The 27393-nt window shown below is 37.0% G+C and overlaps 1 protein-coding gene across 4 annotated transcripts in view; it reads right to left on the bottom strand.

The window, feature by feature from the left end:
• The window catches only part of CAMSAP2 (calmodulin regulated spectrin associated protein family member 2), an 80207-nt gene that overhangs the window by 32403 nt on the left and 20411 nt on the right, over positions 1-27393 (bottom strand). For 2 of the 4 annotated variants that reach the window (XM_071436047.1, XM_071436048.1), the window contains exons 3-5: positions 6906-7067; positions 6156-6239; positions 906-938 (exon numbers count right to left, since the gene is read on the bottom strand). In XM_071436047.1, coding sequence (XP_071292148.1) covers positions 906-938; positions 6156-6239; positions 6906-7067 — 279 coding nt within the window. The remainder of the gene's footprint in view (positions 1-905; positions 939-6155; positions 6240-6905; positions 7068-27393) is intronic. The other 2 variants (XM_071436049.1, XM_071436051.1) reach the window with 1 other exon arrangement.

The raw sequence follows: 27393 nt of genomic DNA, 5'->3' as shown, positions 1-27393 counted from the left end.
AGACACAGAGTAATTTTTCTTGTTGCCTACATGCAACTGCCTTGTTATTTTCAATTTCCTTGCAATGTAAGGACAGTGATTCATTAGTTGTGGCAACAAACATCTGAGGGACTGCTAGATCAATTATTTGTTAATCTTTAGAGCATGATAGATGGGAATTAGTTCTTTGGAATTCAGATCAGAAGTATGCAATTCTGCATATCCCTTAAGAGCTGTTCCCAGCCAAACATAGCCAAATAACCTGAATGCACATCAAGTGTGAATTCCTACATGATAGAGTAAAGTAATGATAACCCCAAGGAGACACAGCACAGAGAAAAATTTTATATTATTGCAGATATGAAAAAATATTTTTTATTACTTTTAGTGAAATTATAGTCTCACTAAAAGTAGGCTGCTTTGGGTCATTTTGTGTGGGGAGAGATTAACAGCAGTCTTAAATCAGCTGAAAAAATGGGGAATTCTAGATGAATGGTGGAATGATTGCATATGCTTAGAATAAATAAGATTTCAGATTGCATGTAGCATCAACAATCAAAAGCTACTTCTGCAAGTCTCTTTTTAGAAGGCAACTGGTATCAAATAGCATGTGTTTACTGAAAGTTTATGAAAAAGTAATTTATAAATGTTCATAGGACATGATTTAATAACAGGTAGCACTGCCTTGTACAAACACACTGACTGCTTGAAAAGTAATTCCTTATCCAGCATCATATCTCATGTTTCTTTTGCACAGATTACCTTGCAAAACAGGCTTCTGCAGGTATGCACTCCTTTGCAGGGCAATCTCTTATAAAATTGTCTCACACAGATAAATGAAATGAATGATTAGACCAGCATGACATGGACAAAGCCATTCCCAAAATAAGCAATTTGATCAAAGTGAAGCAGTTGGGCAAACTTACAGGAACCAGTTTCCAAAACCATTTGGTAGGAGACTTCATAGGAAGCAGTAGGAAAAAAGGATAAAAGCAAAAAGCAAAGGAAAAAAAAAAAAGGAACATTTTATCAGATTTCATAAATTACTTTTATAAAGCAATTTTCTTTAACATTCTCAGTTTTGTATAACAGTGAGTTGTAATTTAATGGCAAGCATAAGTGCACTGTAACCTCTGCATATTGAGCTAATTAGCAGCAATAACACTGGAGAAATATGTCTGCACTCTTTGTAGATCAACATTATCATTTTCCCACATGAACAGCTAAGATTGTCAGATCAATGCAGTTTTATGAAATGCTTTCACACATCTAATTGTACTCTACATATGCAATCCGACTGAAGAATTCATTTGAGACTTGAAGTCATGATATCACAAGTATCAAAATGAACTCCAGCAGCACACATGGGGAAGCAGGGAAGCTAAAGCAATGAAAAAAGGGATAAACACACTGTAGTACAGTACACCCAACTGCAGTGAAGCTTGTGTTAGTTTCTTCAAGCCAAACAGTAACATTCAACAATATTTTTAAAAAATCTTATGACAGTTTTCAGGACAACAAGAGGTACAGGCAGTTATATTTTTACAATGACAAATCACATTAGCATCAGCTGCATGATGTGCAATGACCTGAAATGTAGATGGAGTTTTGACTACTGGCAGAGGAATTATCAGAACTAATACATAAAACTCTAAACTCCTACACAAAAAAAATACTAATCTGAAGCACACTGATTTTTTTCTACTCTGGCATAATTCTTCTAGTATTAAGAATAAAAATATTATGTACCAGTACTATAAATACACACAGAAAATGTCACCACTCCATCAATTTCATTGTAGAAAAATAAAAAATCAAAACCACTACCAAATTGCAGGAAACAATTTATTTTGTTTTTTATGAAGAAAAATATTTTCTGGAAATGGTAAAAATGCAGTTTAAAGCTACCACGGAACAAATTGCAATGGAACCTTATTATTTTATGAGGTTGTTAAAATACTGTGCTTCTACAAAACCTTGAAAGCAACTGTAGTAATGATGCAGAGCTTTTATGGAAAAAAGCTCTTGTGCACTAATGGGTGTGCAGTGGTAACACAGCTATTCTCAACATCCCTCTCCTCCATTTCACTGGATTGCAGCAGGAAAGAATCCCAAAGGCACTTAGAAGGAATCAACTACAAGATGCAGTGTGTGGCTCTGGACATTTCTGTTATACCCTTTACACAGGATTCACTTTCTCTTAATCTCACTAAAAAATAGTCAGTGTATGGAAAACCATGGAAATTTCAAAACAAATTATCTTAATTTTCAACTGCAATCAGGAATCCTAAAACCTATTATAAAGCAAGCTTTTGGCTAAATTGGCTGAGATCAGACCTAGGCTGCCTTTTATTCTATTTAACACTGACAGGAACATTGTTGTTGCATTTATCAAAGTGCAGTGTATTTCAGCCCTGGAACTCAAAAAACCAATGTCTATGTAATGCTAGGCTGAAGAAGTATTCTTTGGAAAAAAGCACACATTTGTTTCAATTCTGAAGACTAGATCTCCCTAACAGTAACACCTCAAAACTAGTAATCCAATATATATTTTTATTTATTCACCTGGCTGAAACTGTGATTGAGATGACTATGAATATGCTTGAAAGGGGTAAAAGACTTTTAAAATTTAAATTCAAACATACCATAAGATTTATAAGTATATATTTTCTAAGGCCAGATAAAGGAAAAGAGATTAAAGAAAAGCTGAAGTCTCTTGGACAACCTGGGAATTCAGTGGTTGTTGAACTGTCACTTCAGATCAGCAAGAATAAACTTTTTGCCCTGGAACTTCACAAGAATCAGTCACTATGAAACAAACTAAGCAGAGAATCCTGACTGACTTCTTCCCAATGTTTAAAACAACAACAACAAAACCAAAATAAAATCCCACAAAACACCCAACCAACAACAAAAAAAAAAAGCTGAAAGAACAAAATTGTCCCTCAGGTTGAGAGCCTGTGGTTTTACACTATGATTTATCACCCCTAACAAAAAGTTTGAAACATGGCTATGATAAATTTATTTCCACATAAACGCATCTTCTGGTGCCAAACACAAGAGTCATGCTTTTCATGAACTGCTTGTTTCTGCTCTCTTCCTTGCAGCATCATTTGTGTTCATGCAGCTGTGCACTGATTGCATCAAGAAGCTGATTCTGCTGCAAACTTTTCTTCTTGACAGGTTAGCTTTTGTAGCAGTGTGGATTTATGAAACATTAAATTCTAGTGGCAAGTGGAACTACAGTGTTAGTGTTTTACCTTCACACAAGAGGTTGCACTGTTTAAACTGATCTTACAGAAAGTTTGAGGAATTCAGGTACTTAAATGAAGTTATTTTTGTTTCTCTCATAGGATTTGCAATTGACTTAAATCTGTTAAGACAGATTCAGTCTAAACCACAGAAGCAGACAGAAGAACAACATGTTTTTGGGAAAGCTCCAACTACACTGAAAAACAGCAATTTAACCAGTGCAACTGTACATTCACTACATATTATTCAGTGGAAGCCTGAAAATCAAAGCTATTTACTACCAAACTTGAAATCCTAATTCTGAAAAGAGATGCAGAGACTCTACCAGAAAAAGATGAGGTTACCACAAATCACCAGCTGATCAAGGTCCACAGAGGACTACCTGGAACTAAAAATCACACACACTCCTTCCTCTCTTATCTTCTACAGACAGCTAGTAGCAGAAGACAGGGAAAGAAAACAAAACCAACCTCATAATCTGTTAATACTGATTTTATCTATCCAGACATAAAAAACAGGTATATCTTAGAATTTGTAGTATCCAATAATCTGCATTTGATGTTTAAACCTTTTGTAAACGTAGAAATTTTCTCTTTGTTGCAAAAGATTGACCACAGTTCTATAACAAACAGTAACACAATTTGGCAGGCTTGAGGGCTACTCTGAAATTATTTTTCAGAACTGATTAATTTGCAAATGTGTAACTGTAGGAAATGATGAAATTATTTTAAAATTTAGATGTTAACTTTGTTTCACCTTATAGGTACCTAATTTTCCTGCTTCTTGACCAGAAATTAAACCTAAAGAAGAGCTTTCCCTGTTGACTAGAATTATGCATTCTTCCCATGTTTGCCTGGTCATCTCTAATCAGCAGAAGGGGCATTCAGAATTTAAATTTGATTGCATGCAATGGACTCATCCAATGCATCTGCATCAGTTTTCCTTGTAAAGCCAGCATTCAGTACAATCCTCAGTTAAGAAATTCGGGGTTTAGTTGGGATGTTTCACATGTTTCTAAACCTCAGATGTTTGCATGCATGCAGTGACCATTACCTTTAGGAAGAGTAAGTGGAAACCTGGAAAATACTGTGAGACATATGACTAAAAGAAAAGCTGAGATACCAGAGCAGTAAATTAACCATCAGTTGAACAGGTTCTCAAAGAAAACCTGGAGTTAAATAGTCCTCATGCTAATACAGTCCCCAAGCACAGAATCTCTTACTTGACAATGTAATTTATGCAGCTGATTCCCTACTGAGCCAAAAAACATAACATACCTGGGAGAATAGTATCAAAAATTCAGTGTACAGAAGAGAGGGCTTTAAATATACTTTTTTCAATGATATGGCAACTGTTGCATTTTGCTTTTTTGCCAATGCATTTGTACCTTGGCCAACAAAACCTGGCTCTTCTGTTCTGTTACAGCTTCACAATTCATCCAAAACACCACAATACCATTTTCTGGGTAAATGTGTTATTCCCCTGAGTCCATTTACAGACAGACTATATAAATCTTTCAATAATTGATTTTAAAATGTTGACAGTGAAGATAAATTATAAACTAAAAATTTTATCCTTTTACTCCTAATATAAGTTGCAAACTATAAGTGAAAATAAATATTACTGAATTTTTAAAAATCAGATAATCTTATGGAATTGCTCTGATAATAGTTTTCACTTTGATATATATTTGTTTATCATACTAAGACTCTCATGCAGTTTTGATTTTCAAAATTGCTCTCATCTTTCCAGGTGACCTACGAACCACATAAAACATCCTACTATTATTTTCAGGAAAAAGAAAAACCACTTGAGGACAGAGGAACACAGGTTATCTCTCTGGCCTCTGTTTACTTTGTATAATCTAAATTTGAGAAATGAACTAGCCAAGGACATCTTATTCTCTAGATTTCTATGCTACTATCACTACTGAACACAGTTCAAATTTTCCATGGCAGGGTATATGCACCAGGGTCACACTATTATTGTAACAACTACCATTTTCTTTTGCTGAGTCACATTACCTTCACTGGCATTCCTTATATTAAAAAACCCCTACAAATGCAAAGATCTTCACTACACTCATGTTTTTTGAAGCTGAGCATTGAATCCAGGATGGTAACCTGCCACCCCCTCAGAGTGGCACTGAAAAGGAGGCAGCAGCTTAGGTGAGAGCAGGCCAGGCTGGGAAGGAGGATTACAGCCTTGCAGCAGCTTGGAAATCTGCTCTGCATTCATGGGCAGGGATAATACCAAAGGTGTTCAGACTGATTACCAATTCTTCAGTAATAGTTATATCACAATAGGGTAAAGGATCTTTCTGAAGCAAGGAATTTTACATACTCTGGAACTGTCTGCTATCCCTATGTATTTTGATGGGCATATAATGCTACTTAATTAACTGAGCTATGTAAATAAAAGAAAAAAAAATCCTGTTAGCAAAGGGAATCAAACATAATCTGTTTTTATTTTATAGATAATAAAACCTGTAATCAACCAGTATTTTGGATCATAGCCAGAGCAATCCTTCCCATGATATCACGTACAGATCTCTCTTTTGACATTCATGCAATACACAAGGAAAAACTATTAAAAACCATGAAAAAAAGTTCTGGTCTTTTCCATATCAGATTTATCAGGGGTTTTAATTCACTCAAAAGTAGTCATTATTCTTAAATTCCTTAGCACTAATGTAACAGATGTTTCCCTGCTATCAAAGATTTATTTGTCAGAAAGGACAACTGGCTATAAAAAGTGCAACACTGTTAGTTTTATTTTTAAATGTATATTTTCATGAAAGTGATAAAACTAATAACAAAATGAATATTACAAGTTTGCTTTCTTTAATGAGCAGTTAAAAGCTCAATGTCTGTTTATAGATAAATGCTCATTCTTGCTTAAAATATTTTAACTCTTCCACCTACCTTTTGACCTCCTGCAGATTCGGCACTGTGATGCTCTTTTAGTTTTTGTTCCTGTTCCATGATGTCTTTCAAATGCTCATTTACCTAGAGACAAAATAGTTCATTCAGTCATCTGTTCTAAGAAACAAGTCACAGAAATTAGAAGTTCTTCAAAAGGTCTATAAATCACAAACACAGAACTAAAGAGATAAACCAAACATTTCAGACTATAGCCCTGAAGCAAATGTCAGTCTTGGATGCAGTCTAAGGTTGTTAGCTTTACATTGTACAAACTAACCTTTCCCTTATTATGCTCAGTCACATTTGATTAACAGGGTATCCTTGTCACTTGATTTGATTATGCAGTGAAGGTAGATCACTTCAAGCAAGATGTGTTCAAACAAGCAGAATAGCTTTGGGTTTAAATCATGACAAAGTATACAATGAGATGACAACTTATAAAGAGCCAAAGAGAGACCCTTGAGCAGGCACTGTGGCATCTCAACATGACAGTGACACCCGAGATGTCATGTGTAGTATATATTTCCAGCATTAATTTAGATTTCCCATTTATTTGGTCCACACATATTTAACTTATTTCTGCATGCTTTTCTTTTTCTATTCCATAAACAGCAGATGTAGGAAGAGTCTGTATCAGAACAGTCCTGATATACCTACATACACAAATACACATCCTAGCCTCTCATCTCTAATTGAATCATACAGATAACAAAGAAAACCCCAGCTTGCTTTTCCAGCATAAACTCATACCTTGTTTATCCAGTACATGACAGCATCCTCAATGTCATAGGGTACCTCTGTAGGCTGGAAGAAGGTTGAGTACTGCTGAGTGCATGCGATGACTTTCTCCACGCTGATCATCTCCACAGTGTAAGCCATCATGAGCGTGTCGATCATGGCCAAGTGAGCGCTCTGCAGTGACACACACCAACACTGATTAGTCTGCAAATCAACAGATCTTTCTTATGTACTGCTTCTGAACATACCCACATACATGCAAAGACCAAAACTGTGAATGCTATACGTTTTCTGTCTGGTTGTCAGTGTTAAATGAAAAGCTAATGAAAACAAATATAACAGACTTGGGAACACAGATTAAATTGCAAATTCAAATAATTTCCGTAAAAAAACCCCACCAAACTTAAAGAATTAAAAGTGAACAGAATAAGCAAGTTTAATGAATGATTCAAACATCACATTGCTTTTAAGAGAGCTAACTAGATCTTTTAAATTTGTCACCATAGCAAAACCAAACCCCCCTGTCTGATCAATGTTATTTGTACTGGAACTAAAAGCTGGAACTTAGGGATTGCTAAACAAGCTCCATTGTCATGAAAATGCTGCATTAATATGTGAAAGTTCATCTATATTTAAAACCTTAATCCAGGAAAAAGATGTGATTATACTAATCTTTAGTAAAAACCCAACAAAATGATAGAAAAACATCTCTTTTTCTTCTAGTAAACTAGTTATGTTATGCAGATGTAAGGTAGGTGCCACAGCTATAGGTACTCAACTAGGTTAAAAATAATGTATCTTCTGTATAAAAGAGGAGGTACATTTCTTCTGGGGTTATATATTGAAAGACAATGGCTATTTCACAGTTTGTAATAGTTCAAAATCAGCAAAGAATTCCCTCCCCCCCCCCAAACCCGACACAATAACAAAAAAAAAAAAGAGGATAACAAGGATTTACATTAGATCCTTGTGATTGAATAATAAAATGATGGTGGCTTTTAGAGGCAGTGCCTACAGCTAAACACATTTCCTTCTGCTTCATGATAAGAAAAACAGAAACAGCTAAGTATTAAGCAAGATTTCCCATGGATCAGAACAATTTCCAAAGACAGTATTTTTAAAACACTATCTTTAAACACAGCTCACAAAGATCCCCAACACTTGTTAACACCACCACTTCAATACTATAAAAAATCTTCATATAAACATCTCACAAGGTAGCTGTAACAGCCATGGTAACAGCAATGAACAACATGAGTCACACAGCAATATGCCATCTAATCATCACAGTGAAGGTAGTTCATGCACATCACTTATTTCAGAATTCACAGCAGGAAAAAGAACAGATCCAGACTCTGTGCTGCTCTTAGTGTTTGTGTCATCAATGGAAGTGATCGTGCTGACCTCAGAGGCAGGCAGCAGCATGTACTGCTTTTGTTTAAAGCAGTTAATTTGCTTTGTTTCACAAAGAAGGCAAACTACACCTATAAGACATTCACAAAACTGAAGCTGACAGCCACCATTCCTGGGACAAGCCTGGACCCTGGGTATGGCCTGAGAGCCCTGTCTGCCACTGAGTCCATCTCTGCTCCCAGCAGCAGCACAGCTGGGCAAGGAATCAGCACCTCCTCCTCCTCCCTGCTGCCACCACTGATGGACTCTGAATAAATTCCTTCCACCTCTGTTTTTATGCCTTAGGAAGTTATCTACAGCCCTTTATGGACAAACACTGATACAAGCTCCTAGGTGAATGAGGGCAGGTGCTGGGCAGCTGAATCTTGCCACTCAAAGTATTTCAGAAGGGAAAGGGCATTGCCTGTGTGCAGCCTCGTGAGGAGCCTGCAGCCCAAGGTGCAGAGCAGCAATGCTCTACAGGGATGCAGAAGCCACTCCTTTGCTGGCCCAGCAGTGCAGTGCAGAGGGAGGTCCAGATCAAGTATCACATAAACTGTGAGTACAGCCCCCCAGATCCTTGTGGGGGATTGCAGAGCCTAGGACAGCCATACAAACCCATGCAGTTCTGGTAGGAGTTCCCAGCAGACTGGTGAAAGGTAGTTTAGCATATGCAACACACAGCAAAGAAGGGAAGATTTGGATCATCTCTGACACCTGGGGTCACTGCTCTAATAAATCTTTCCTTGCTACATCTTGCCTAGTCTGAATGGCACCTGGTTTAAAACCTTGTGCTATTTTCAGACTGTTTTCAGAGCCTTCCCCCAGAAATAAAAAGGAGACATTAAAACAGCAAGAAAATGCTGGATTTGCTTTTTAAGAGGAGGTAGTGCACAGAAATGTGTTTTCCAGCCAGATATAAGAGTGGCCTCATAGAGAATGCTACTGCTAGGAGCCATCGAGGCTGATCACACTGCCTGCTGCATAAGAGATTTCTTTCCACCCTTTACTCCCTGCCTGTGGGAAAGACTGCTTTCCATGTGAGGTCTGACAACCAAGGGAGCTCCCAGAGGTGGGAAAGCAGCATCTTCTTGTCCAGCTGTTGATCCATGAGTAGTGCTCTGGCTACTACACCAGTGCTCTGGCTACTACACCAGTGCTCTGAGACCAGCCTGCAAGAAAAACCAGCACTGAACTCAGAGAGAGCTTAGTAACCTTCACCTCCCCTGCTGGATCATCAGCTTCTCTGGAAAACACAAAGTGTTTTTCTCTGGAAAATCCTACTAAGTAGATTGCCAGTGCAGAGAGAAAGACACTGAAGCGGTGCTAGAACTGACAATATGCTCAACACATTACAAATACATTATAAAAAGTAAATTATTTACAATTAGTTAACTGAGTCTCATTTTCAATGCTTCTAGTGAATCATTAATGAAGTGCAAACTACTTAAACAAACAGAGGGAAGAATGACCTTAGATAATAATCTGTACTATCAAAACTAAGTGTAATAAACTTTTACCAACACTGTGATCCATGTCACAATCTTTATTGCTTGCATACAAGCAATCAAATACAAGCATCTTCAGTCTCAGAAGTGACTCCAAGTTATTTTGTTTATAATCCAGGCAGGACACTCAAAAGACTTTTAAAAACCAGTAAATAATGAAAAGAAGAAGGAATATCATCCTGAGAAACAAACAATGCATTGCCACTTTTTTTAGCTAGCAAAAAATCAAACTTTTGATTTTGTAAATAGTTTCTTTACTACTGAAAATATTTAAAATTAATAACATATATGGATTATTTTTATTCCCCTAAAAATTGCAAGCAACCAAATAAACATATAGGATAACTTACATCTAAAATAGCTGTTTGTTTAGTTTGGTTTGTTTGCTGGGTTGCTTTGTAAAGGAATTACAAAAAGAACAATAAAACTATTTAATTGCACATAAAGCCCTACTGGTTTTCTTCCATTTATTCTGGGAAGAGCAGACAAGCTGCATTCTTTTACATATCTTCATTCACTGTGCTCAATAAGAAAGAGTAAACTAAAAACTGCACTACAAAAATAGCATCCTACTCTTCCAAATACAGGTTTTGTCAACATAATTGCTGAAGTTCTGTAAAAAATCCCAAGTTTTAAGAAATTCTGTTGATAGTAATAATGTTCTGATTTTTTTTTTGCCTCTCTAACTGAGCAGCATATTTTAGGTACAGCTAAAAAAATCAAGAGGGAGTGTTCACTTTTGCTAGTCAGATCTGCAGTTATGAGTAAATTATGCAAGGAAGCAACATTTTATATCTGAGGGAGAATCAGAAACCACTTTGAGCTGGGCAGAAACCGAGAGCAGCCACTCAGCAACGTCCTCTTCCTCCAGACAAACCTGGACACAATGCCTGAAGGAAGTGCCCAGGAGACAACTGGGATGAGCACAGTACATTAAATGTTGGCATTTCCTCTGAGGTGGCACCATTCACATACACAGCCTAGAAAACCCAAGCAGCATTTTCATGCTGTCACATACCTCCCACATCCCGAACTGCAGCAAGGCATAAATAAAGATGTACAATTCCAAAAAGGAAAAATAATTTTAGAGGAATAATTTTAAAACCCCCCACACGGTAACATAAAATTATACAAAACCATTAGAGAAATATATTTTTAAAAAGTCAAGATCTACACAGCAGCATTGAACAACACAGGAAATAATACGCTTTTCCCATAAGTGTTCTGTATAGATTTGGTTTATGTAAATTCTAAAAACCGTTTTTTCCCTTGATTGCTTCACTACAATGGTGCAAAGTAATAAAGCCTTAAATAGAACACAAAAATATATTAAAAAATACAAAATGCTAGATTCTTAGAGGTATTTTATTTTCTAAGACATAAATGTGCTTTTGTCTTCCCCAGCTACAGCCTGCAAAGAACACAAGAGTTTTAACTTACTAATCTTAACAATCTCATGTAATTACTGGTTAGTTTCTGCCCTGTAATGTAGGTTCCACAGCTTTTCATTCTACTGCTAAATAGTTCAATAAGAAGCTTACTGAACTGCAGAAGAAATATTATTCTGAGCATGGCTGCTAATGCTTTCCTGTCTGCCTAACATTTGATTAGAGAGCTTTCTTCACCTCCATTGAAGAACTGAAAACAACTTCATTAAAAAGTGCACTAAGCAAAAGGTGTATATGATACTGTACACACAGATACTTAGGGATATATACCACCAATTACAGACAGCTCCTACATTGTGACCTGCTTCTAAGGATATCTCTTATGTTCCATTAAATGATACTCAGGTCAGGAGCTCCCTTTTTAACTCCTCTTTAGGAAAAGTATAGACAAACCCATTTCCCACTACAGTACTTGAAGAAAGGGGAAGAAAGAAAACAGAGAATATAATCATTACCCTCATGCTAAATAGAAATAAATAATTAATTCACTCTTTCCTGGAGAATTTTCTTGTAATAAAAATCCCATACACTCACTACACTTTGGAGAAGAGATATGATCTTTGACAGACTGGCTTTTGTAAATGGAAATACATTATTGCACAACAAATACATATATTTCTAGCTAAATTCGCTAAAGATTTTGCCTCAACTGGATCAGGCACTTGAGCAAAGAACACAAAAGATCATCTCCTTACATTTAGCTGGGAGAATTTTTCCAACTCCCTTGCATCAGTAGTTAGCATGTAACCAACTTCTTCTGCCTTCTGAAAACAGAGGTTTGGATCCAGGTACTTTTCACATTCCAGTAAAAAAACCAGTAATTCCAAGGGATTCATGAGAATTACTCTGATTACCAAGAATATAGATGGAATAATCACTGTAGGACACATACTTTAGGAGAAAATGTAAAAACAAGACTTGCTCATATCCATGGTAAAAGAGAGAGACTAATGCAGGTGAGTATGGGCTTAAACACGCAGCAAAGATGTGCCCAGAGCACTGTCAGGATCCCATTACACACCACTCTAACCCACACCTGGGCACCCAGCTTGCTTGCAGGTTCTGTGAACAACAGCTTGAGGAGCCTGGCTAGCTTAAGCCTCCAGGCCCCTTTCCCAGAGACTCTCCCAAGTCTCAAATGAATCTGCTAGCATAGGGAGATATCATCTAAACTCCAAGTCTCAACTAAAAATTGCAGAATTCCAGCTCAGGGGAAGTATAGGCCAATGCCTAAATACTGCAAGAGGTGAGGAAGGAATTAATGAGCAGAGCCAATAGGGGATAACTCTATTACAAATTTCAAAGCTATCACTTCATTTGACCATCATTTTTACAACAAAATGAAGAAATTTTGATACTAAAAAGGAAATAAGTTCTAAAATATTTCAACCAAGAAAATGGAGCAGTCTGAAGTAGTCAGTTCTGCTCTGTTTGATGATTTTTGGATGCAATTCTTCTCTAGCCTCACACAGTACTTAGCACAACCCTAAAATAAGCCCAACTGTCAAGTTAGTCTTGTCCTGCAAGGGAATGATCATGCTGAATTACCTCCTTGCTGCATTGCCACGAAGAACAAGGGCTTGACTCTCACTGGATGCTTACTCAGCAAGAACAGGCTTTACTGAGTCATGCTAAGCTCCTTGAGACAGGTTCAGCAACACAGAAGGAATGGTTTTTGCTTTCAGTATTTTTATAGCCTTCTCTATTTGGTTAACTTTTAAAATTTAGTAACCTATTATATGAACATATATATTAAGAAATCATTGTTGGGCTGACTATACACATCTGGCACAGGAAACATAATTCACTTCTATAAAAAGGATTTCTCAGGTACAGATATTGGCTGTGTTAAGCATTTTGATAGCACTTATAAGCTTGACCTAAGATTTCCTCATAATGCTTGTTAGGGAGCTTCATATTTGATTTACTAACTCAATCCTAACTAAATGCCTAACAGAGATTCCCACATTTTCTGGATGACATAACCAAGCCAGACTTTGACCTACTTCAGGGCATAGTGAAACAAAGTACCTGCACAACACACACTGGAATCAAGAACCACCAAATGGTGTTCATCTCATTATTTGAATTTTGACTTATTTTATAGTTTCACATGACCTACTTTGAATTTTTTACATATACTTAGCAATTGCAAGTTGCCTGTTCTTATTTACCAGGAGAACCAAGCACCTAATGGTAAAAACCACAAAGGCACTTCAGTGTCTTTATGCTAAGTACTCCAAGTTTTAAACATAAATACTGATAGTTAGATAGTTTAAACTAAAGTAAGAAAGTAACACAGTATAACTGGTAAGACAGTTATACACATTTCAACAAGTAAATAGCAAGAGCCTCAAATTTCCCAGAGGACTTTGTTTTTGCAGGTAATTTGGGATTTTCCTAGAACATATTGTCAAATCCTGTCCAGATAAAACAACTCAAAAATCTCTTACAAAATGACTTATGCACATTGTCTCCTTGCTATTATGCTGGTTCAAACCAAGAACAAGCAGTAATTGTATTAAATATAATCTGAATTTCTTATTTTCACAGCAAGCTCCGCTACTCTTTGAAGAACACAGGAGTGGGAAAAAGAAAAACAAGGCTTTGTCTTATCCATATATCAAAAAAAAAGTAGTTCCCTCTTCCTGACCCACTCATACCTGCATAGGAATGACATTAAAACCACCGGTTTGACTTCTCTGGCAGCTCAGCTAACACCTGCAGAGGCACTTATCACCAGGAAGCATCAAAGCACATTCATCTCAGAACATCTGCTGAAGGAACCCAGCCTCAGCAGTGCTGGAGAACTACCACTTCCTCATGGACAAGGAGGAGCAATGGCAAGACAAGGCAGATTTCTACAGAACTTGGGGTGAAGAGTTCAGGGTTGGGGGACAGATTGGGCTCTATTGTATAGAAGTATGTAAGAGGGGAAGTTTGGCAAATAGAGAAAGAGGCAGAGGCCCCAAAATAAAATTAATGTGTAGTGCTGAGGCATTAATCCATGGAGATGAGACTGGAAAAGGAAACAGGGCTGTCTTCTCCAGTGCACGAAGCCCTGAGCCTCAGCATCCTGCAAGCCCCACTGCCAAAGCCTCCCTGTGCCACAGCTCAGTCTGGGGTCAGAGCAGACTACTGCTGAAACTTTACAGCACACACTTCTAGTTCATCTGTTTGACAGTGAAATAGTGACAGCCAGTTCTGAATGGCAGCTTTTTAGCCCAGGTAACTGATATCACATGCTTTCTGACTTACCTGCATTTCAGTTTTGCCTTTTGTTTTTCTAACTCAAAATAGTTAGTTACTCACGCCCTTTATCTCACAATCCTTAGAAGGTTTTAAGACTTGAATGAATGTAAAATGCCCATTTGATAAAAGGCATGCAATCAACTTGATATTACAGCAGTAGTTTATTAAATAAACACCTAAAGTAATAAAAAGCATGATATTTCACATAATTCTCAACATTTAACAAATCTACAGCCTTGGTTTCTGATGAACTGAATTGTAATAATGAGCTTTTCTGCATATAGTACTAATGATGCTTTAATTGCAGTGATGAATAGTACAATACACTGGTTTGTTCAATTAATCTGTTTCAGAAACTGAACTCTCAATATCATTATGCTTGTAAAAAAGGTAAACAAAAATACTGCTTTTCTACAAGAGAGGAGATGACATTATCTGTGGTTCTTCCCTTATTTCTCAACCTAAATGAGGATCAAAGTAGGGCCAAATTATCACTGGGAATCTCCAGCTGAATTCCACACAGTTCTGGGGCTGGCCTGCCAGGGTATGTTTTTAACTGCTACATTCTACTCAGTTTCCTCAGGAAATGTGCCTCCCAGCTGGAACTTGTGTGAGACACTTGTCACAATATAAAACTGGAAATACAGACTTAAATTCTCCAGGAAGGCATTTTAAGAACAACTTCAGTTATAAACAAGACATTTGGGTTGTTTTGTTGCAAAAACCCTCTTTGTTTTTGAGAGTTATCATCCTTCTTGGTCCAAATTTGTATTTTTATAATGTATGGAGGAAATGTGTATTATTCAGCACCTTAGATACAGAAAAAAAAAATTAGTATTGAAGAGGCTTAATGCCTCTGACATGTAAGCATCCAAGACCAAGGGACAGCTTCATTCTCTCATGTCAAATATAAGCGTATTTTTACAAAACTGCTGCTGAAGAACCTCCAAAAAGCTTCTGTGGTTTTTGTTAAATTGCTGATACACAAAAATCTATTTTAAACATGAGATTTTTTGGTAGGCTTAGCTTTCTTTGGTAATCTAGCAAAACATTGGCTTAAGAAATCAAAACATCTATATTCATTTCAACATGCTATCTTCAAAAAGAAGAAAACTACTTTCAATTTTTATGTGAGAACATAATATGAAATCTTCCTGCATTTGCATATGAACTCCTGATAATTTCCTTGCTGTTTCTTTATTAACCACACAAGGGCAAAGAAATAAGGTCATCACATTCATTACTGTAATGACAATTACATTAAGGATAGGAGTTATTTGGCCTTTTTTCCAAAGGTTTTTAAGAATACCACATTTATAGACCATAACACAGCACAGTAAGACATGAGAGGGAAACTGACCCAGACAAAAATTTTCTGCTAAAATAACAGCCAAGGTCCAAAGAAATTTCCTAGTCTACTCCTTTAAATGAACCCTATCAGTGTTAAATAATTAAAACAGACACACAAAATTATACTGATCACAAGAAATCTGTTTCTCTACGGCTTTTAATGTAGTAAAACCTTGCAAGTGACAAGCTGCTGACTAATAGCATTACTAAATCAGACAGCTGACCAACATTTTTTCATCTACTTATTAAAGGATTAGGACAGGCCAGCCCCAACAGGGGCTGCTAAACAAGGATATGGCCTACAGTGATGTTATAGCAGAAGTATGAAAAGGTACTTCATGGTTGTTTCAATAAACATATTCAAAAGTGTTTCCACTTGTTTGGTTAATCTGGACTAAACAATAAACTTTAGGTCAGACTTTGAACCTCTGAAGTAGAGTATGGGCTCTTCAGAGAAAGACTCTTACATATGCACACACAGGTGTAAACCAATTCTTTACAGTAAACTTTAAGATCTGTTCTTTCATTGTTCAAAGCAACTGTACTAAGGAATACACTTGATTCCTAAGAAAGAGCAATCTGTGTGCCCTCATAGAGATCACGCTGTACCAATAATCCTTTTTAATAGATTACTTGGACCGAGGATGTGTCCACTTCATCTACTGCAGCAGATTTTTGCAGGACATCTGGCAGTAGTCTCCATCACATAAGCTTCTGCTAAGCACAGGGTCATAGCCAGGCTCTGTCTGCACCAGGAACTGCTGCAGACCAACAGGAGCAGATTGGTGCCCAGGAAAGAGTTGTGTTGAGGACAGCATACCTACAAGAAGGACTGCAGTTGCCAACTATCACTACTTTTAAAAAAATCTGGAATTCAAGCAGCATGCTAATAAGGCAGTGGATTGTCTTTCTATCAGTGTTTCACAAAATTGGGAAGATTGATGACAGAGTAACTAAAGCTTTTCTTGAAAGTTCCTTTGGTAAAGGCATGAAAAGTGGTTATCAATATGATATCATCTTCAGGTACAATTTCTTAAAGAAAACTTTCTTTTGAAAAATGAAATAGGAAATTAGCTTATAGCCTATGCACAGAAAATATTAAAATGTTTTACCCAAAGAATTAAGATAGAACAGGAGACCCCTGTGAACTAGAGGCTACTTCTTAGTTAACTGGTGAGCAAAGTAAAACAGTGCCCACTCTCATCCTTCTCAAGTATCTGTTTGTGAACCAGAATTTTCAGGGTATGGAAATGAATTGGAAAGCCTCCTTCCTCCACCTCTCTTTGGTAATGAAGTAACTGCCAGTTCATAAGTCTTTTTAAAGATTAAAACAATAAACCACACGATCATGTTCTCATTCCTCATGCTTTTTTGTTTTATAATGTTATTATTCCAGGACCTGTTGCATAATTAGTAGCTCTTGAAACAGTGAAGTCAGATGCAGCAGTAACTTATTCACACTGTAGTAAACAACCATTTTCTTAGGCAAAATATCCCTCCCCCTATTCTCCCTGACTAAGACAAGCTGAGTAAAAGAGCATGGAGATAAATGAAACAAAACGGAGAAACCAGCTGAAGAGAAAATCACAGAAGGCAGAAATGGGAAAACTGCTAACTCCTATCCTTTTATTTTCTAAATAATTACTTAAGATGGCAATAACTAGATTGTAAGTATTTTCTTTGCTTACAAGAATACAAATAAGTACCAAAAGTATTATTTGAAACCTTGTGCTACAAGCACAAGATATGTCATTGCATGCTGGCCAGAAATCACACAAGCCCTTCACAAGATGAAACCCTTCCTTTGGCAAAAGCAGTGAGCCCCATAAATGAACCTCACCTTGTGAATTGGAAAGAAGAGGGAAGATGAACAGAGGGAAGGAGCTGGGAAGTATTTGATAGCTGTCCTTAAACAATGGATTCAGAGATCACCGGCTATAAACATGAACAGTACCCACAGTGCCATGCAAGGATCAGTGCAGGCCCTGTGCAAGATTCAGGCAGTTCCACTGATTCTCAGCATTGTTTCATCAGCCAAAAGTGTAAAAGCACTGAACAAATACCTCTGCTGGGCAGTCTGGCTGTTGAACATTTGGAGGAACTGAAAACAGGGGTTTTTTTTTGGTGAGGTGGAAAAGAAGCTGGTATAAGCATTGAGGAATGACAGCAAGCCAGGCCAGAATCCCTGGAGAGGTACTGCTGCAAGAACTCAACTGATGGTTTTTCCGACTGGACTGAGTAAAGCAAAGAAAAGTAGAAATTGTTGTTTTCCTTTTTTTTTTTAATTTCTAAATGCCTTATTTTGCTCTGTGTTTCATGTCAGTGGGTTGTTTGGGTTTTTTCCAAACCTCCTTCTCATTAAAATTAGAAACTGCCTGACATCTGTTCTTTCTTTTCAAGCATCCAAACTCTGAAATCCCATAATCCGTAAATGGGAAAGGACGATTACTGAGAAACTTGGCTGAACTACATGTGAGACACATTATGGGACATTTCAGCAATCAATTTAAAATCATTGGCTTCAAGTGTGTTATTTCAGAATTGCAGGCAGTATCTGTAACTTATGTTACCTAAAATACCCAAAGGAAAATTTTATCAAACAGAAAAAGCTGGCTGTCTGCATAGGCAAGTCAATCTGTAGTATTTGAAAAAGAAAAAAAAAAATCAATACTGTGATAGAACAAGATGGAATGGGCACTATTAGGAAAGCTGGTATGCAGTTCTCACTGAAGAATAAATATCACAAGACATGTACTATTGGTCACAGCTAACAGACAGGATATATTTCATTATCTACCTGATCATCCAGACATATGACAGGCTCAAATCAGTAAGCAATTTTGCCAATGAAAATTCTTACAGTACACATTAACACATTATAGATCTGAAAGACCGTGCAGAACTTTATATTGAACATGAAAATTTGTCAATATTTTAAAATGTACTTCAAAACATAGTTTAGATAATTTAGGGTTTGCTTAGAAATGTTAATTATTCATACTTAGACACAGAACAGTTGCTATTTTCAGATGTATTCCAAATTATGATTATTTCAAGTTTTGTGTTGGATACATATGGACACACATCAAGCAAGGCAAGAGGTACTATAAAAGCCCAAGAATGAGCCCAGGCCAGAAGAATGCCAAACCTACAGGAGAATGTACACATGGTTTCTCCCTAAACAAATGGCTCTGTGGTATTTTAGCTTCCAGTAAATAATGTGTACTCTATGTATATAATGCAGCTACAGTGGATATATTGATTTAATTCATTATTTTATTACCCCATGACAGATTAAAGGTGTGGGTATAGACCTGGGGTATCTCATGAGTGAAGAACTACTTCACAATCTTATAGTTATTGATGGAGAACAATCACATATGCACCTGTAATCCTCACTTAAGTAAAGTTTCACTTCAGAGAGACAATTTTATATGTTCAAATGGCTGCAAAGAAAAAGGACAAATACAAAAACTATTAGGATAAACTGTCAAGAATATTCATATTAGTACCCATACTTTCTGTTGTGTCTGGAACTCTTCCCATTAATCCTCTTTGCACTTGGATGCAAAACAAATACTAACCATCAAAGAGTGTATGGTGTAATACCTGCTACATCATTTGGATAGTTCAAAAGGCATTATCAAATCCAAACAAAAGTAAAAGCTTAATACAAGTTGCCCATACTGAAGAAAAACCAAGAGAAAACAAAATCAGTTTTGCATGTCCAGAGAAGAAGCACAGAGAGGCTCACCCAGAGCAGCTACTACAGACAAGAGGAACGTGAACATCCCTCACTCCTTTCCTTCCATTACAGCCTGCAAGTCCCTTGTGCCAGGGCAGGATGTGCAGACCCCAGCAGGACAGGTGCTCCCAGCTCTGTGCCTCAGGCAGGCTGAGCAGCACAGGCTGCTGGGTGCTGGGACAGGCTGCAGCAGGAGGCCCTGGGAAGAGAGAGGGGCTGCTCAGACCCCCATTGCAGAGCCACACTGACCTACCTTACCAATGCAGGGTGCCCCCAGCCAGGGAACAACTCAGTGCTCTGACTCTGTGATTCAGGAGGCTGAACAAATGCTTTATTAAGCTACATTATACCACACTAATACAACATTATAACTATACTACTGAAGATACTGCTGAAAACCTGTGACTGTCTGCAGACAGTCAGGACAGCTTTGACCCAACTGGCCAATCAATCCAATCAACCCTGTCCAATTAACAAATCACTCTCCATAACACAATCCACAATCTCCACAACACATTCCACATGTGCCAAACAACAGGAGCAGCGAGTAGAGGCAAGAATTGTTTTATCTTCCTCTCTGAGTTTCTCACTGCCTTCCCCAGGGAAAATCCTGGGAGAGAGAATGATGTCTCTTTCTGTTCAGAGAATGTGAATACCATACTATCTGAAAGCTACAATGATGAAACAATGCAAAATAAAGAAAGGGCATGGTAATAGTGATTCTTCAAACTTTTTACTTGGGTACTCTTTAAAATACTTCTAATAATTGATTAACATGACCTTTGCAATGACTCTTGAATTAATCCCTAACTGACTATACTGGGATTCTCTTTACATAAACTACAGATTCTTTTGGCAATGTGAGCTTTATCACTGACTGACTATAGAAGTTATTTTGAATACTGTCTTCATCCTAACTCTACATTCTAAATGTCTTATTTCCCTTCTTGTAGGTCTGGCTCAGTAACTCTCACATTTGTTTATATACCCACATTTACACACCAATATGTCTATAGGAATGAGATGTCAGAGTGGCTTTGAACACACACAGCAAATGATGTTTGCAGCAGGCCTTAATGAGAATGAATCAGTCATTCAAACAGCATTATCCCTTGGAGATATGAACAAGACAGCCTGTCACATTTAGAGACTAATGCCATGCTTCTGCCAGAGTTCCAAGACTGCAAATGAAGATGCCACTTTGGCTTTTCCTAGCTTGCCAGTGTTTGGCACTGCCAGTAATTTTTTTAAACTTTTGTTCATGCACATTTAAATATAATATCCTCAATTCTGTGTCTATAGATACTAATATCAGTATTAAAAATTGGGTTTTACAGATCAGTTTTATAGAAAAATCAACTGTTACAAACACCAGCCATTTGCTTAACAAGTCCAGTTCAGCTCTTTATATTTTATGTATATATATTATGACCTTTTCATTCCTCTGTTGCCCTGATCCAACATTAAAAGTTGCTGTTACATCCTGGCATTTCAACAAGACACTGGATGAAACAAGTTAAATTCCCTTTTAATTGCTGATAAAGAATGTACTGTCTAGTACTGAATGCAGTCATATTTGCAAATGTAATGCTATATACTTATGATAAAACATGCTGCTAGGTGAGACAAAGACAAACAATTCTTTCACATAAATAAATAATTAATAGATACATATATAGACCTGGTTTTATAGTTTTCTCACTCAGCCTCCACATTTTTTCCTGCATTTGATTATTTAAATAAACCTTTCACTGAAATAGTAAGCAGCCCTACATTAAGCACTATGTACTGCATTCTGACATTCATGACAGGGGAAAACAAGTGACCCACCAAGCTTTCCACTTTCACCTCAAACCCTCATTAACCTTTATATATATATATATATATATATATATATATGTTCAAACTGCTTATGCAAATGCAATTAATTGCACCCTCTAAAAAGGCATCTGAAATATGTAAAAGAATGCAAAACAGTTTCTGTAAATATAAGCCTACTGTAGAGCATGCTTTTTCACAGCAGCAAGTACAGGAGTTAAATCATATAAAAAGTTCAATTAAAAGTTCAATGTTGTTCCCATACTTTTCTTCAGTTTTTTCCTGCTCCAATATCAATCCATTATTTTGCTCCCGGAAATTATGACAAAAAAGTAGGAGATAATGGCATGTCTAGTTGGCAAGAAATTAACAGTGTATTATTTTAATCTGTAAAGCACCATGTATACTGATGCTGTTGCAAGAAGCAGAGGAAGAGTGGTGGGAGTTACACTGTGGGAGAAAAAATTATCCCCATTCTGGAAGAAGATATTCCCAGCAATAAGGCTTTATCACATCATGCCTACACACAGATCTGGAAGTCTCTGCTTTGTTGGGATTGTCACAGATTGATGATGTCCTATTGACAGAAGAACAGAAGCACTTTGGGGAAACACCTCCAAGCACTTGGCTGTGATTATCTTTTAGTAACAAGAAGGTGCAGAGTGGGAAGAAGTTAAGTTGCCCTGTATCAGCAATGCTTTGTGAATTGATGAACTCTGAGCTCCAGCCTCTGGAGAAACTTCCTTCCTCTCTCACCCAGCCATCACTCCAAGTCCCCTTGAAATCCAGTTCCTCTCCTAGATCCTCTAATCTCTCACATTTATTTTCTCAGACCTGCATCCTGAAGGCCTCCTTGAACTATTCTCAGTATGTGCTGCCTCAGGAAGGAAGCTCATCAGAGTCCACAGCTATTTGGTCTGCACTTCAGCCTTCCTTTTGGCAAAGGAGTGAATTTGGCTCACTCTCCTCTAGTCCAGCAGCTATCTCCAATATCCTTGTAAGAACTTGTAAAAGAAAGAATTTGTAAAATAAATAACCAGCTGAAGAGAGATATAGGCCATCCCTAAGTAGAACAAAAGACAAAACCAAAACGTCATTGAACTAGGATTAAACTTGCAAATTCAGATCATATTTTAAATTCTTTTCAAAGAAGATTTGGGAAAGGTACAGAAGCAACGCAAAGAACGAAAAATCAGCAGTATATGCCATCAGGAAAAGTAAAAGGAAAAATTAGTCAGTGGTTGTACTGGAAGAATGGTATGTATTTTTCTAGATAAAATAACTGCCAGGAAGAAAACACAACCCACCATTTAGAAGACTATGATTTGGACAAGACAACAAAAGGGACAATATGCTCAAAACAGAATATATTTTAGAGTAATATGAAAGCAGTCTTGCATGATTTATCCTTAATTTAGTCATCAGGATGGCAGCTAACATTAGTTAAAAGTAAATATGAACCAAGAGCTTCTTCATAGAGGGAAAAAGTGATGTAAGTGGCAGGAGAGACATGCAGTTATACCAGTAAACAGAGCCCCTTTTTAAAGCACCTAAGTGCTGACAGGCTTTTGTGCTGCTGTGCAAGGTTTCAGCCTTAAAAAGCCAGCTTGTAGCTCCTTTCTTTGATGACTGAGGACAGGGTGGGAAATACTGGCCTACAGAGAAATATCTCAATTCTGTTAGGAGTTAACATACTGACCTGCAAGTTCACACTAGTCGTGCATTTTCCTTTTTTAAAAGAGAGTTCTAATTCAGTCTTCTAGAAGATATATTAATTTTTGATAGTCTTTGGATTATCTGCAAGTCTGCCAATTTCATGCTTAACCTAAATCTTCATCTCAGTGTAGAGCAAACAGGGAAAGGAAAAAATGCCATGCTTTTAAAACTACAAAAGGATTAAAGAGGAGTAATCTGTACACATTGGGCTATTCTTCCAATAAGTCTAAGAACACTGGGGACATTCCAAAAGATTAGAAGACATGAAACAACGGATTCTTTTGGTTTTTGAGAGTCAACAGACTATACAAATAATTTTAATGCCCCAAATTCTTCTTCTGATCTCATGTAAAATAATTTCAGAGTCAACAAGCAGCTTGATTTATGTGTGATAAATGAACACATGCCAATTTAAACATGAACTAACAGAATATAAACCACTCTCTAAATTCACGTATAAATATAAGTGAAAGTGCAAGACTTATTATGAGTGTAAGGCATCTAACTTGATACTAATACATTCTGATTAAAGACACTTCTTAATGCTGGATACATTAAACTGATTGATAGTGCAGCCCTGAGCATAGAATCAGCAATGAATTGGTGAATTTTTCAAGAAACACCACATGAATGAGTTATCAGTTCACCCTCTCTTACTATTTTTATGAGTGGCCTGGAAGGAAAACTCATCACTGCTCAGGGTTAAAGAGAAGGCAAAATCTGTGGGACAATGATGAATGACAGGAGTAATCAGTTCCTCCTCTAAATTTGGGAGGGTAAGAAGAGAAATAAGTCCCACAGAAATGGCAGATCCCACCTTAGCTCAAAAAAGGCAAGCTACAATAATCAGAAAGGTACTGCCTTCTCTAATAGGAAATAAAGAAAAGTTTAAAGTTGTTTAAGAAAAGGAACCTAAATTAATTGACACTACAGCCACAGATATGATAAGAGCATAAATGTGTTAAGTCATTAGATGTTAGAACAAGCCAGGCTGCATTATCCTTCTCCTTCTCCCACAAGTAGTACAAGCCAATAATACCAAGGTACATGTAGCATAAGTTCTCAGCTCCCAATGTTCTGGGAAAACCAGATAAGTTATCCCTCAGTGCTTAGAGGCATATGAGTATTTTTGCTGCTGTTGCTGAAAGTACATAGTACTTTAGGAGGATTGGGGCTTTTTTCCCCCCAAAGCTTTGACCTGGAAAAATAAGAATTTTCATACATATGCATCATACTTTGAGCATCAGGATTTGCTTCTCTCCAGCAGTTCTTTGGTAGCATGTATACATATTTCTTTAGCAAATTCAGTATTATCATGCTATTTATTTCCCAACTGCATAAGTTAAGTGTTCTTTGTATTTCTCCCTGTTGTTAGACAAAAGCTAAAAGCAGGAGTTGGAATAAGTTCATCCTTTGCAATTATCTATCTACCTTATAAGATACATCTTACCATATAGAATTTATCAACATAGAAGTCATGAGACTTCCCTGACAAAATGATATACTGAACTACATTAATTTCCAGTCTTTCTATAGGCAGTCACAACATTATTTTTAACCTCACATACACACAGCTGTCTTTACAGTGAATTCTAAGTACCATTAGATGGTTTGGTTTTGCTTTTGGGAACAGGGGAGTTAAGAACAGGGGTTAGGAAAAGAAACAAACAAAAAAGTATGTTTATAATTGTGAAGTGAATTTTTTTTCCATCAACCTTCTGTCCATTTCATTATTTCCCTTTTATATAATAGGATGTAACTAGCAGAGTCCTGTAATTCACTCTAACTTTTTTTTTTTCAGTCCAGGCTTCAAAGTGAATTGGCTGTCTTGGCAAGAGAATGCCCCAGTAACATACCAGTGGGATTTACACAATTCTGTCTGTGTAATAGACCAGGAAGCTTTTACAAATGTTTATTACCTCACAGAGTGCCCTTAAGAAGGAAACTCAAGTGCAGGGTATTTTCCACCAAAGCCTGTTTCAGCAACATATGGTATAATCAGTTCCAAATTAATCTTCATATGACGGAGAAGAGAGTCACAAAAAAGTCTGTATTAACCTTTTGCACTGGAGGAGAGAACACATAAGCAAATTGCTGGTCAGTAGGCACAGTCTGAGGTTAGAGATTGTCACCACCTGAACAGGCAATGTCACTGCAGGACAGGCAGCTGACACACACGGGTCACCTGCAGGCTCACAAGAACACCCCACAAGCCATGGGCCCCACAAGCCTTGACAAGGTCACTTGGAATCCTGGGTCCAGTTTCCAGCACAACCTGGCAAGAAAGCCATGAAATGAAGGGTGCTTGGAATGAAGAAAAGGTTTGGGGAACAAAGCCTGAGAGACTTTACCTGCCCACACATAAAAGAGCTGCTACAAGGAGGAAGGGAATAAACTGCTCATGTTCACACAGGCACAGTAGAAATTAAGGAGTTGATGCTATATAATAGATTTTAGAAAGTCTCCTTTTCCTATTTCTTTCTGATGGCAGGGCTCTTCTGACAGCTGATATGGCAAAATAAAGCCCCCCTTACCCCAGAGCCCCATTAAATTTATAATTTGCACGTCAGCAGGCCAGCATCAGAAAAAGAGGGTGAGATGGTACAACTTCTGTAACTACACCTTTGAATAAATGCTGTTGAAAAACAGGGGGAAAATGCTATCTATCCTTCAACAGCACTTAATTGGCACCTACTGCAGTGGTTTGTTGCCTAAATACCACTTACTACACTTTACTTCAATATATGAGTATCCTTTAATAATGTAGCAGATACATCAGTTTCATATTTAAGAAACATCTCATATATAATGAGATTGCATATTACATACTATATATATTTAATAATTGCATCATGTAAAATTAATCTGTTGGCCCATTACATGCTTACCCAATAGCTACATATTCTCTCTGCTTTTCTTGTAATTTTCTTCTTTTAAAGGCCATAATATTTTTAGCCTGCCACTTCATGAAACCAAACAATTAAAAGAATTTCAACACACTCTTCACATTATATATATACTTATAAATATTGATTGCTGTGTCTTCTAAATTGTATTGCAAACACCCAACTTAGATCTTATGAAAGCTCTTACCATTTCAGCTTTAGAGGGATGTCATCAGTCTTGACAGCTGATGATTTGGATCTCTGGCTACTGCTAGATGATTATATAAATTGTGCTAAAGATAACTTTTTCCATTATTCTAAAATCATAAAGCTGCAGAATTTCTCTCTAACATACACTTTACTAATTTTTCCACTGGTCTTAGATTCATGGTTTGAGAAAGCAAAGAAATATACTGGGAGATATCCTTCCTGATGATCTTCTGATACATGAGGGAAAACTGAACATCACCTACATTTATACTACATAGTCAGTTTCCTACAGAGCAGTATTACAGTCAATTTAAAACTTAAACTATTCAACAAGTTATCAGATAATCTTTTAATGTAGATCTTATTTATTTACATAGGACAAATTCTACTGGATTTTGCTTTGGCTGATTTGGAGATACATGTCTGCAAGGTAAGACAATTTTTTACTTCTTCATGTAAACCTACCAGTTCCTATAAACAATGGACATACATGACTATTTACAACATTTCCCTAACTGTCACACAAGAAGAATAGATATACTATGGAGACCTTAAGATATTTTGTCCATTCAACCTCAGGAAAAGAAAATCTCAATGTTAAATTCCATAGAGTTTGTGAGAACAAAGATTTTGTTATGATACATCTACTGTGATGACAGAGTGTGTTCTCTGCTGATAAAGGCAGGCAGATTGCCAGGATTATGTGTGCAGATTAACAAATGCAGACTCAAAATGTCCTTTTGTACTAGACTGGAGCAGCTGCTGCATTTTGGGGAGTACAAACTGTATTCCTTCAACAGTCAGTGTGGTTTTGTCCCCTTGTTGCTGTGTGTATGTACTACACAGAGCTGGTAGTGAAGCTCTCCTTATGTTTACATGACTGACCCACACCTCCTGCTAAAAGCTGCTCACTATTTTCCATAATAGGAAGAAAGCAGGGCTCTTCAACTGCCTGCTACAACCATGGAAGATTTTTAGCTTTGTGCTAGCCAGTATAAGGGATTTCTCTTCCTTACCATGATTCAAACAAACTGATGAAGAAATTCCTTCTAGGTAGTCTGTAAAACAATTCACAGGTACATCTTTTCCTAATAGCTCATTTAGTGTGCTCCAAAATATACTTAACCCAGCAGAAGTAAGACCATTCCTAAACATTTATTTAAATAAATCTTTTCA

The sequence above is a fragment of the Agelaius tricolor genome, unplaced genomic scaffold (assembly GCF_023055355.1).
Source record: "Agelaius tricolor isolate 1412-34295 unplaced genomic scaffold, bAgeTri1.0.p SCAF_11, whole genome shotgun sequence".
Lineage (NCBI taxonomy): Eukaryota > Metazoa > Chordata > Aves > Passeriformes > Icteridae > Agelaius > Agelaius tricolor.
Note: the sequence above shows the minus strand (reverse complement) of the source record. Positions and strands in the feature narration are given on the sequence as shown.